The 13,409-nt window shown below is 45.5% G+C and overlaps 1 protein-coding gene across 1 annotated transcript; it reads right to left on the reverse strand.

Moving 5' to 3' along the window:
* Positions 1-8,969: 8,969 nt before the first annotated feature.
* On the reverse strand, positions 8,970-13,063 carry HCAR1 (hydroxycarboxylic acid receptor 1). Its single transcript, XM_067701014.1, has one exon. It carries the CDS (start codon positions 12,055-12,057, stop codon positions 11,050-11,052), a length of 1,008 nt encoding a protein of 335 aa, XP_067557115.1. The 5' UTR covers positions 12,058-13,063; the 3' UTR covers positions 8,970-11,049.
* Positions 13,064-13,409: the final 346 nt, after the last annotated feature.

Below are 13,409 nucleotides of genomic sequence, written 5' to 3' on the forward strand. Positions count from 1 at the left end.
GAAACCTGCTGTTTGCATAAACAAATAACAAAAAAAAAATCCCCGGGCATATAAGAACCCACAGAATTTTCTAAATGTAAAGAATACGTTTGGGCAAGCAGACTGTCACTGTGAATTATGACGTGACCTAATTCAAGCAGACTGAAATGTGGAAGGCTGTGTGCCTGTATATTGAATACTTAACATGGGAGAATTAATTCACTGTCATGTGGTTGCCTTGCATAATAAACAAAACAACAACAGCAATAATAATTTACTTCATGTTTCTCAACAGAAACATGAAGAATTGCATGGAATATTAACAGGCTTATGTTTTAGGGAACAGTAGCATGTGTATGGTTTTTTTTTTTTTTGGAAAGGTCGAGAGGACAGTAATTGTCTAGTATTTTATGAGGACAGATGTGTTGCATTTGATGTTTCCATGCCATCTTCTTTGTAAAACATGGGTTGCTTTTCTACACCAGAACCCTGCAATTAATCCCCAGCTAAGGGGAAAAAAAAGCTATCTGAGAGCAGCATGCCATTTCATCAGATGCTTGAAAACTTGAAGCCAGTTGGGTTGCCAGCGGTGTGTTACAATAAGTTAGTTTTTTTTCTTTGTTTGTGTTAGATTTTGAGATGGCTTCTTGCTCAAGTAAGTAATTTATTGTTGAGCACGTGACTTACTAAAATTAATAAGCTTTATTTTTTAGAGCAGTTTTAGGTTCCCAGCAAAACTGAGTGGAAAGTACAGAGCGTATATATACCAGCGGTATGCCAGCTGTCCCCACACGCACACAACCTCCCCCACGATGCACGTAATATTTTAAAAGCCCCCATTTTTGGAAAATTAAACTTAGAGAATGTAAAAAGACTTTGACCTCTGCCTTGCAGCAGGTCATCGTTGCACACATCGTTTCTTTGCTTTTCGATGTAATTGGGTGTAACACTACAGAACGTTCCCACCCTGTAGTATTTTGGTCTGATGAATTCTTGCCGTGCAAGAGGTTCTGAGTTGTGTTGCTTCTACTTTGAGTGAGAAGTAGGACATCTGCTTCTTTAGTTTCACACCCAGGTTCCACGATAGGGATTTGTAGACTCCTCCCAGGAAACGGCAGTCAGGATGATCTAATGTTAGACTCACACAGGAGGCAGTGGCACTTGACGATGATGAAGATGGTGTTGGCACCCCCGGTAGGGGGAGCTTCCTTTGTGCCAGACGCCACACTCAGCGCTTCATTTTTATTTCTTTATTTATTTGGTCGTGCTGCTCGGCATGCAGGATCTTAGTTCCCCCACCAGGGATTGAACCTGTGCCCCCCGCAGTGGAAGCGCGGAGTCTTAACCACTGGACCGCCAGGGAAGTCCCATCATTATCTGAAATACATTATCCTGTTTTCCCCTGACTGCAGTCCATGAGGTAGGGACTGTTACTGATTCCAATGTCAAAATGAGGAAGCTCAGAGAGGTTGGTCATCTATCCAAGGCTGCACAGCTAATAAGATTTGAATCTGGCCCTGGCTTCAAGGCCTGTGTCCCTAACCATTACACTACACTGCCTCTTATTGTATTATTGCCCCTTCTAGAAGGCTGTACTGGGTTGAGGTCACATTATGTGGCTGTAGTTAGACTCTAGTGAGATGACTAGTATTTGCTTCCTATCCTTGCTGCCTGTGAATATCCTGCTCCCTTCTTGGATGCATGTGGACTTGTCAATGACATTCATAAAGTAACCCTAAGTAACCCTAAAGTAAACCCTAAGTGCCTTTATTAACTAAGAGTCAGAAAACCTGACTATTCACGATAGTTATTTTGGGGAACTGGAATTTGCAAGGGATCCTCCGTTTCTAAGTTTTACAATTTCATAATATTTCCTTTTTTTCTTTTTTTTTTGACTGCGTTGGGTCTTCGTTGCTGGGCGTGGGCTTTCTCTAGTTGTGGCGAGCAGGGCTACTCTTCGTTGCAGTGTGTGGACTTATTGCGGTGGCGCCTCTTGTTGCGGAGCACAGGCTCTAGGCGCGTGGGCTTCGATAGTTGTGGCTCGCAGGCTCAGTAGTTGTGACCCATGGGTTTCGTTGCTCTGCGACGTGTGTGATCTTTCCGGAGCAGGGCTTGAACCCGTGCCCCCTGCATTGGCAGGCGGATTCTTAACCACTGTACCACAACAGAAGCCCAATATTTGCTTTTTAAAAAGAAATAAAAAGTCATAGGGGACTTCCCTGGCAGTCCAGCGGTTAAGACTTCGCCTTCCAATGCACGGGGTGCGGGTTCCATCCCTGGTCGGGGAGCTAAGGTTCCACGTGCCTCGCGGCCAAAAAACCAAAACATAAAACAGAAGCAATATTATAACAAATTCAATAGAGACTTTAAAAATGGTCCACATCAAAAAAATCTTAAAAAATGAAAACAAAAAAAACCCAATACCACGGAAAAATTAGGAAAGAACAACAATAGATACTGTTACGTTTGAAAAAAAGAGAGAAATTGGAGGCCCTGGATGCCTTTTTCTCACTCCATCATTAGCCGTGAAACCTCTTAACCCCTGAGCTTCCTCATGTATAAAGTGGGGGATGAGACCATCTTCCAGCTTCTTTCCAGTTCTCACACCCTAGGATTCTAAATCCAGGTCCACAACTACTCAGACAGAATGTCAATCCCAGCCTCCCTGGATTCTGGCCCTGCTATGGAATTTCCTGTCTTCCGATTGTGCTGTGGGCATGTTTTGTCTTGCTCCTGTCCTTCTTTTATGTATTTTTTTTTTCTTACTAGTGCATGAGTTGTACAGAAACTTGTTCCAGTGAATCATTTCAACAGCTCAGGCAGTGATTCTACCAAGTTTGGGGGAAATTCCGCTTAACATTTGTGACTTTCACAGTTAACTCGAATCTCCATACCTAGTTCTCTTATTACAACTGGAATGTGCCCCTGAACGGGACGGAACTACTTTTTAAAATTAAAAATAACAATAGCAGGGCTTCCCTGGTGGTGCAGTGGTTGAGAGTCCGCCTGCCAGTGCAGGGATATGGGTTCAATCCCTGGTCCGGGAGGATCCCACATACCGCGGAGCGGCTAAGCCCGTGCGCCACAACTATGGAGCCTGCACTCTACAGTCCATGAGCCACAACTACTGAGCCTGTGTGCCGCAACTACTGAAGCCCGCGTGCCTAGAGCCCATGCTCCACAACAAGAGAGGCTACCGCAATGAGAAGCCCAGGCACCGCAACGAAGAGTAGCCCACGCTCACCGCAACTAGAGAAAGCCTGCGCGCAGCAACAAAGACCCAACTCAGCCAAAAATAAAGAAATAAAATAAATTTATTTAAAAAAAATACTAATAACAATAGCTGTCCTTTATCAAATGCTTGCTTTGTGCCAGGCATGAGGCTAAGAGATGTGCCTACGTGATCTCATTTAATCCTCCCAAAAACCCTGTGAGATGTCCTATTATGATCACCATCTCCATTTTACAGATCAGAAACCCCAGAGACGTTAATTCACTGTTTGCCTTTTTTTTTTAATTGAAGTATATTGGGAAGTAAGGGGGCAGAGGAAGCTGGGAAGTAAGGGGGCAGAGGAAGCTGGTGATACTGACTAACAGAGACATTAAAAGAAAGGAGAAAGGTATTTTAGGGTTTTGAAACGTGGTGTTAAATTTATTACAAAAAACCTAAGGGCAAAACCAGAATAACCAAATAATCTTGAAAAAGAAGAACAAAGTTGGAGAATTCACATTTCGCAATTTAAAAACTTACTGCAAAACTACAGTAATCAAGGGGCTTCCCTGGTGGCGCAGTGGTGAAGAACCGGCCTGCCAATGCAGGGGATATGTGTTCGAGCCCTGGTCCGGGAAGATCCCACATGCCGTGGAGCAGCTAAGCCCGTGCGCCACAACTACTTAGCCTGCGCTCCAGAGACCGTGTGACACAACTACTGAGCCCGTGCACCACAACTACTGAGCCCATGTGCTACAACTACTGAAGCCCGGGCTCCTAGAACCTGTGCTCCACAACAAGAGAAGCCACCGCCATGAGAAGCCCACGCACCGCAACGAAGAGTAGCCCCCGCTAGTCACAAGTAGAGAAAGCCTGTGCACAGCAACAAAGACCCAATGCAACCAAAAATAAATAAATAATAAATTAACTAAAAAAAAAAAAACTACAGTAATCAAGACAGTGTGGTTCTGGCATAAGGATAGATATATAGATCAGTAGAGCAGGACTGAGAGTCCAGAAACAAACTCTTGCGTTTATGGTCAGCTGATTTTATAACAAGGGTGTCAAAACAAATCCATGGGAGAAAGAGTCATCTTTTCAATAAATGCTGCTAGATGACTGAATAGGCATAAGAATGAAGTGGGATCCTTTCCTTGAACCGTACACAAAAATGAACTCAGAATGGATTACAGACCTAAATGTCAGACATAAAATTCTTAGAAGAAAACCTGAGAGTAAGTCGTCATGACCTTGGCTCAGGCAAAGGCTTCCTAAGTACAACCCCAAACACACAAACAAGCGAAAAACCCGATAAATTGGACTTCACCACTTTAAAGGAGTAAAGGCTTTTGTTTTTGTTTCGTTTTTGAAAAAGAAGGAGAAAAACGCTTATGAAACAAAGCAACCGAACAAGGGCCTGCTGGCAAGGGCACGGAAAAAGTATTTCTCATACACTGTCGGTGGGAGTCTAAGTTGGTTCAGCCTTTTTGTTGGGTGATTTGGTGGTATCTATCGAGGTTATAATAAAAGCTAATATAATAAGAACTAATACAAGATAATAATAAGGGTTAATAGAAATAGAGCTACTCCATTTGGGCACTAGTGTAGGTGTTTTATAAGCTAAACTTGTTTAGTGCTTAGAACATCCTTAAGGGATAGGTATTATTCTTTTACAGACAAGAAAAACAAAGCAGTGAGAGGTTAAGTAACTTGCACGAGGTCACACAGCTAGTAAGGAAAGGAGATAGGATTTGAACCCACACTGTGGCTCCAGGGGCTATTTTCTCAGCCACTGTGCACACTACCTCACTCAATATGCCTGTCCTTTGACTCAACAATTCCATGTCTAAGAATCTATCTTCTGAAACCTCTGGCACATTTACCCAAAGATATATCATTCAGAATAGGATGTTCACCATAGGATGGCAGCAATAGAGGAAAATTGGAAATAACTTTAAATGTCTGTTAAAAGGCCATTGGTTAAATAAACTACATGTGGTCCATTTATACAATGAAATATAATTAAAAACAAGGAGCTTAATCTCTGTTCTGATATAGGAAGATATTCCTGATAAGAGCACCTTGCAAAATTATCTATCTATCTATCTATCTATCTATCTATCTATCTATCTATCTATGTTGCTTTAGCAAAACTAAAGATTCATTAGTTTTGTGCAAGAGTGTATATAGCCCAAATGTTAAAAGTTATCACCTCGGGACTTCCCTGGTGGTCCAGTGGTTAAGACTCCGCACTTCCACCGCAGGGAGCAGGGGTTCAATCCCTGGTCTGGGAACAAAGATCCCTCCCTGCGTGCCACATGGGCATGGCCAAAAAAAAAAAAAGTCATCACCTCTAGAAAATGAGATGGAGGAATGAAAGGAAGACTAACTGCTTACTTTACATACTTGTGTGTTCCTTGAGTTTTGAACAAAAACATGTATGCCTCTGTGATTAAATAAATGTAATTCCTGTTTAAAAAGAAAGGGGTCTGCAAGGCTATTCACAAATCTTCTATCAAGAAAGATTGTGAGCAGACCCTTCTCACCTGGGTGGATCTCAGAGCTTCACCTCTTACCAGGTTGTTGTAGCCCAGCCTGGACTTTTCGTTCCTGTCCCATTGATCTTCCTGCGGTTCCCAAACAATCTGTGTTCTCATTCTCTCTCCTCTCTAACTGGAACACCTTTCCCCACTGAGTCATCTTGATGCCGAAATCTTGACTCTCTGTGCACCGATGCCGAACAGAAATACAGAGACAGAGTTATGGAGGAGAAAGAAAGAGTGGCTTTATTTCTTTGCCAGGCAAAGAGGGAACACAGTAGGCTAGCGCCTCAAGAACTGCCCCCCTTCCCTGGGGAATAGGGAGGGGTCTTATAGTCGGGGTATGTGATAAGGATCAAGACAGTAACAGTCTTGCATTCTGCTTTATTCTGCAAAGTTTCAAAAGGGTGGGGTTGCTGACAAGATTAGGGTGTGTGCAGGATGTCAGGTGGTCTCCTAATCTTTTTATTTATTTTTATTTTTGGCTGTCTTGGGTCTTTGTTGCTGTGCACAGGCTTTTCTCTAGTTGCGGCAAGCGGGGGCTACTCTTAGTTGTGGTTCGCTGGCTTCTCATTGGGTGGCTTCTCTTGTTGCAGAGCACGGGCTCTAGGTGCGCGGGCTTCAGTAGTTGTGGCACTCAGGCTCAACAGTTGTGGCTCGCAGGCTCTAGAGCACAGGCTCAGTAGTGGTGGTGCACGGGCTTAGCTGCTCCGTGGCATGTGGGATCTTCCCAGAACAGGGCTCTAACCCATGTCCACTGCACTGGTAGCAGGATTCTTAACCACTGCGCCACCAGGGAAGCCCTTGGTCTCCTAATCTTGATGAGTTTTTCTAGTCCCTTTAATCTTGCCTCAAGTGGTTTCCTGGCAGCTCCCCGCTTGATTAGCAAGTGTTCTAATCTGCCCTTTGGAACTCAGGGAAGGTCATGGAGGCTGGAGTCTTGCCTATAAGAAATGGGGGACAAAAAGGCCTCCACACCTGGGAGCCCTATAGGGTCCCGTTAGGTTTCAATCTGGTTGCCTCTTCTCCATCCTTCAGGGCTAAGTTCACAAGTCACTTCCTGTGAGAAGCCTTCCCTCAGCCCCGAAGCCAGGATTAAGGGCCCCGGGTTCTCCTGTAAACCCTAAGTTTATCACTTTCACTGCAGTTGCCCTGAATGGTAAATTTACTTTTTCCTTGGTTTCTGAAATGGAACCCATGGGGTGAGAGGCTATGTTTTTTGTGTTTTTACTGTGCCTGGTACAGAGCTGGTGCCTAATAAATGTTCCTTGAAAGAGGGAATGAATGAATGAATGAATCTTTACAAGGAAGAAAATATTGACCCCCTTCTCACTGCAACTCTATCATCACTGGAAGCTGAGTATAGATTAAGCCCACATGTGAGCCCATCTATTCATTCTGCTCTAGCTCAACCTCTCTACACATAAAATGTATGGCCCCAGCTTCATGGATGAGTTCAAAGGGTCCTGTGTTTAGTTTAACGCCCTGCTGTCGCCATCTTGAAATTCTCAATTCTTTCTGAATGAGGGACCTTGTATTTTCACTTTGAACTGGGCCCTGCAAATTATCAATATTAGCTGATCCTGAAGCCATTTATGCACTCACTGGGATGATGGAGTCTTGAGTAATATTGGAAACCTCTGTGGATTCAAAGGCCCAGAAGGCAGCAGGCTGAGACTGTGCATTGCAGTGTGGCCACTTCCCCACCTTGCTAGGGAATAAATGGCTCAACCCCTTGTGCCCAGAGTTCCAGTCCCATCCAAGCAGCCCCTGCACACTGGTGACCTCAGACACCATCTTAACCATGTCGGTTGTCGGAAAGGGTAAGGAAGCCCATTCTGAGAATAGACCAGAACCTAAATGTTTATGTTGTCAGCACCAATAAAAGGTACCTCTTATTTTTTCCATACAGTTCCTGAACAATAATGGTCTACTATCCCTTCTCGCTTTTATGTGACTTTCCTGAAAGACCCTATAAGTCAGAGGACACAATATTTCTTTTAAATCGATGACATTTTCCTATTCCAGGTAGTTTAAACAAAGCTTTGTCAACAAAGCTATATGACTGTTCCTTACAATTCCGAACACTTCTTGATAACATTTGTTTCATCACATTCTATGCATTTTAAAAAAGAGAAGCAAAACCAGAGTCAAGACTGTGGTTGTGAAACGGTGCACCTCAGATTGGGACATGAACCCCTGTGCCGGGATCCAAACCTGGCCAAAACCCACAGTCTTCCAAATGAGATCACACACCTGGTTTCAGGACTTAATGAAGTTCAGGTTCTTGCTGAGGTCTCATCACAGAAAGAATTCAGTGAGAGACAAAGTGATGGGTAGGAAGTGGATTTATTTAGAGAGAAACACACTCCGCAGACAGAGTGTGGGCCATCTCAGAAGGTGAGAAAGTCAACGGGGTATGGGGTTGTCAGTTTTTATAGGGGTGGATAATTTCATAGGCTAATGAGGGGAGGAGTATTCCAGCTATTTTGGGAAGGGGCAGGGATTTCCAGGAATTGGGCCACCGCCCGCTTTTTGATTCTTCTGGTCGGTCTGTCGTGGCACCTGTTGGTGTGTCATTTAGCTTGCTGATGTGTTACAGTGAGCGTGTACTGACGCTCAAGGTCTAGCGGAAGTTGACTTGCCCGCCATCTTGGACCCATTTGGTTCTAGTCAGTTTATGTCATGTCCTTGGGCTATGTCATTCTTTCAAAGGTTGTGCCCTGCCCACTTCCCTCTTGTTTCAGTTGGGGATTTGATTTTTGTTTTCGTTTATTTTTGCTGTTTTTTAGTGAGAACCTCAGCCTACTGTGTGCTTCTGGATTTTTTTGGATTTCTTTCCTTGGCGGGTAAAGTCTCATGAATCTTTTTTTTTTTAACATCTTTATTGGAGTATAATTGCTTTACAATGGTGTGTTAGTTTCTGCTTTATAACATAGTGAATCAGCTATACATATACATATATCCCCATATCTCCTCCCTCTTGCAGTCTCCCTCCCACCCTCCCTATCCCACCCCTCTGGGTGGTCACAAAGCACAGAGCTGATCTCTTTGTGCTATGTGGCTGCTTCCCACTAGCTATCGATTTTACATTTGGTAGTATATGTAAGTCCATGCCACTCTCTCACTTTGTCCTAGCTTACCCTTCCCCCTCCCCACGTCCTCAAGTCCATTCTCTACATCTGCGTCTTTAGCCCCTCATGAATCTTTTAACACAGGATCACACACAGGACGCGGACTTTCTTTTGGAATCTGTTTTTATTAAGATGAAGCAACAAGGGGGCAGCCCAGGAAAGAATGAACTAAGAATGGAATTTAAAGCAGAAGTGTGGGGTTTTCACAGATTTCTATCGAGAGGATATATGGTTCTTTGATGTTGATAAGAATCTTTGCTTTCACTTCTCCCCTGGAAGCTAGGGAGCCAGGGAACTCAAGTAGTCACAACAGAGCAGCTACTTACAGGGCTCTGAACCCCGGGGGAAATTGCTTCTGTGCCTCAGTTTCTTTATATGTAGAGTGTGTTAACATAATACATCATAATATTATGCACTTACTGCCAGACACTGCGCTTAACGTTTTACATGCACTTATTCATTCATTCAAATATTTACTGAGCACCTACTGTGTGCAGGCATGCCTCTAGGCTCTGGGTATATGATAGTAAACAAAGTCCCTGTGCTTCAGGATCCTACATTCAGTGAATCCACCCAATGACCTTCTGATGTCAACGTTATTGTTACCCCTATTTGACAGATAAGGAAATTGAAACTAAACGTGGTTAGGTAAAATCTTCCCCCAGGGAATTCCCTAGTGGTCCCGTGGTTAGGTCTCCGAGCTTCCACTGCAGGGGGCACGGGTTTGATCTCTGGTCAGAGAACTAAGATTCCGCATGCCGCGGTGGTGCGGCCAAAGGAAAAAAATGTGTCCCGAGATCACACATTGTAAGCAGTTGAGCTGTGATTTAAGCTTTGTACAGCCCATCCCTGGGCTGTGCAGTGCCCCTGAAAAAGGAATTAATGGGAACAGCCTAGTGGGATGTTTCAAAGCTAAAGAATGAAAAACTGGTAAGGGCCTTAACTGCAGAGAGTCCCCTGGGAATTTGAGAAAGTGTAAATAAAGGAGCCAACACTTTCACCACTTTGTGGCTTGAGAACGGAGCTAAGGTTGGCTTGGAATCTTTCCCCCTAATCTAGGGCAGGGGCAGCATGTCACTCATACAATCACCTACTTTTGAGGGTCCCATGGACATATTTGGGAAATTCATGTGTATAAGGGATACTACACTTTCCTCCCTTTCGTGTTTGTATGGAATCCTACAATAAGAGGAAAACACTGATGTTTGCAGAGAACAGGTCTAGAAACTATAATCATTGAAAGGGTGAACTTCATTAACTTCTGTCTGCTTGCTACACACACGCCTCCCACCCGGCCACACACAAGTTGACTAAGGACCGTCCAGGTAAAAGGGACATTAACACAGTACCTGGCACAGAATATTAATTCAGGAAATACATGGAAAATGAGTGATTGAATAATTCAAACTCATAGTCACATAACAAGCAGCCAAAGCAATTACGCCAGATTCAGCACTTCCCAAAGGCTAACGGGATTTTTTCAAGCACTCAGCTCCCACTGGAAAATTCAGGACAGGTAAACATATCCTTCAGTACTTTCTTTGAAATGCAAAGACTTGCAGATAAACGTGGAGCTCCAAGAAGGTGGGAGCAGACTGTTTGGCTGTCATTTTTCTTGGGTTCCTGAGAAGTCAGAAAAGTACAGAGGAGCCCCAGGAAGATGAAAATCATTGGGGTCGAGACTTCCCAGTCTCAAGGGCCTCACTCTGCCTGAAATAAAAATATTGACTTACACTAGTTTCTATTTTCCAAGACAAGTAAGAATTTAAGGTCAGAGGATAGGCTATTAAATTCACTAACTCCCCCAGAGAGAGAACATGATGGGTTTAAACATTAGTACCTATTAACTCAGCCATTTAAAAATACACAAGAGCCAAACTCTTCCCAACCCACCACCCAACATACACACACACACACACACACACACACACACAAACACACACACACACGCCCCTGTCACTGGAATCAAATCATATAAATGCAGCCGACTCACTTCTCAACTGGAACCTTCCAAAAAGACATAGTGATCTGAATTTCGTATCTAACAGAGTGAGGAGGATACAGCTAAGAAAGAATGGCATTTTCAAAGCTCTCCACCTCTCAGCATGAAGTATTTCTAAGTCGCCCATGGGTCTTCCTTGATTCTGTCCATCTGTCTGTTCTGGTACCATCTCATTTGGAGATCTCACTGCACGTCGGATTGGCTTTGGAAGCTATTTGCCACACCGATGCAACTCTTGCGACAAAGGTTTGAAATGGACATCTCTTCTGGCCTCTGGGAGTGTCCTAGCCGCTTAGGTCTCAAACTGTGGATTTTGAGCTTGGAGTAGAATTTGGGGAACGAGGGACTTGAAAAATAGTACACCAGGGGGTCCAGCATGCTGTTCACGTAGGTGAAGCTGAGGGTGACGTGGAGGGCTACGTGGACAGAGGGATCGCAGGCGCTGGTAGGCACTGTCCAGAGGAAATACAGTCTGGCTGACACGCTGGGCAGGTAGCAGGTGATGAACACAACCGCCACCACCATGATGAACCGGGTAGCCTTCTTCATCCGAGTCTGCCTGGCCAGGTGCTGCCTCCGCTTCAGACTCCAAATGATCTTGAAGGAGCAGAACAAGATGATGCTGAGGGGCAGGAAGAATTCCAGCTGGAACATGACGTCGTGCCAGCCGTTGGCCGACTCCATGATGAAGCTTTCACAAGTTGTGGTCTCCTCTTGCACACACAGATGGTTCTCCGTCAAAAGATACAGAGTCCCCAGGATGACCATGGTCCACAGGGCACAGATGATGCCAACTGCAGTCCGGTTGGAGATGGCATTCACCGTATGGTGGGGGTGGACCACTTTAAAATACCTGTCCACAGCCACCACCGTGAGGAAGACGATGCTCCCAGCCCTGTTCGTGGCCAGCATGAAGAGTGCCACCCGACAAGGGATGTCCTTAAAGACCCATTGCCTGTGTCTGCGGTAGTAGTCAGTCCGAAAGGGCAGGCAGATCATGAGAAGGAAGTCGGCCACAGCCAAGTTGAAAAGGTAAATAGTACTCGGCTTCCAGGTCTTCATGTGAAAGCAGAAACCACACAGGGCGATGCCGTTGCCCAGGGCGCCCAGCACAAAGGCCAGGATCAGCAGCGGCGGCATCACCTGGGAGATGGGGTCCCCCTGGATGAGGCAGCACGACCTGTTTTCCATGGTGGACAGAGGACCAGTGTTCTGTGTGTTGGGCTGTGGAGTTCCCCCCAAAACACAGATGCTTACCTGAACGCTCCAGCTGCTGCGTTTCCAACTTCTTCACCCTGGGACACAGGTACCACACGTGGGCATGGATGCAGCCACTCCACGGAGAATAGAAACTTCGGCCAGGAAATGGGAGACTCGAGGTAGGGGTTCCTTTCACTGGAGCCCGGGTCACAAGCTGCCTGTCTCCCTGAGAGCCGAAGCATGTAGCACCCCAGGGCTTGGAAACGCGGGTCACTTCACGCAGTTGTCGTTTCTGGGAAGCAGCTGGCAGGTCCGAGGAGATTCGTGCTGGAGAGGAGTCGTTGAGTCCTGTCCCAGAATGACTTTTATTTTCAGCCTCTCTCTTAGCTGGAGAATAAGCAAAGCTGCCCAGGAGGAGTGAAAAAACAGCTTATTTGTCCTCCCTCCCGGTGGAGAAACACAAACATTTCCTGGAGCCGTCCTGGGTCTCTGCCTGCGCTTTCCTCCCTAACCTTTGCCTGACTGCCGTCCTCTCCCTTATCCTGTGGGGCGCTCCCGGGCCGTGCCAGGGAGGGGAGGCTTAGCTCTGCATCTCCTCAGGGCCACTTCCTATGCCAGACTTCAAAATCAGAAGGATCTGCGGAGGAAAAAAATCCTTAATATAGCTCTTGCTGGCTGTTAGAAAAATTCTCTGAAGTGAGTCGCCATTCCTCTCTCCCACTTGCACCTTCCTACCCTTTGCATTCTTCCTTGGAGCCAAGTGACCAGTTGTACCACCACCAAGACCATGAAATGGGTCTGAAGCCACCTCTCACGTCCATGTTCACGAAACAGCCTCTTTGGGAGCCAGGTCCTCCCTCTGCTGTCAGCAAAAGAAGATTTGACTCTGAGCTTCCCAAATTCCGCCGCTCCAAAGAGCAGAGTGCCATGATCTGTATGGTTTTTTTGTTTGTTTTCTTTTTTGGCTGCACGGCATGTGGGATCTCAGCTCCCCAGCCAGGGATCAAACCCGTGCCCCCTGCGTTGGAAGCGCTGAGTATTAACCACTGGACGGCCAGGGAAGTCCCTATAAGTTTTAAATTTTAATTACGTGCTGAGCCCATTGGTGGGGGAGAATGAGAGTTGGGGCAGTTGGTCAAGGAGTTTATCTCAAAAACGATCATTAGTAAAATTAGTCTGCTCCCAAGACCAGAGTCTTTGCTAAACTTCCCTGTCCTTTGGCTTTAGAGATGATCTGTCTGTCCTTTCAGCTTTCAGTTTAGGAAAGGGTGAGGGGAGGGCGTGCACTGAGAGGAGGAATGTGCCTTCTTCCAGATGCTGGTGAAAGCTAAATTCTTCCCCCT

Source organism: Pseudorca crassidens, chromosome 12 (genome assembly GCF_039906515.1).
Source record: "Pseudorca crassidens isolate mPseCra1 chromosome 12, mPseCra1.hap1, whole genome shotgun sequence".
NCBI lineage: Eukaryota > Metazoa > Chordata > Mammalia > Artiodactyla > Delphinidae > Pseudorca > Pseudorca crassidens.

Bases quoted from the DNA above. Each gene is read 5' to 3' on its own strand.
- HCAR1 (XM_067701014.1), bottom strand. From the start codon at position 12,057: ATGGAAAACAGGTCGTGCTGCCTCATCCAGGGGGACCCCATCTCCCAG.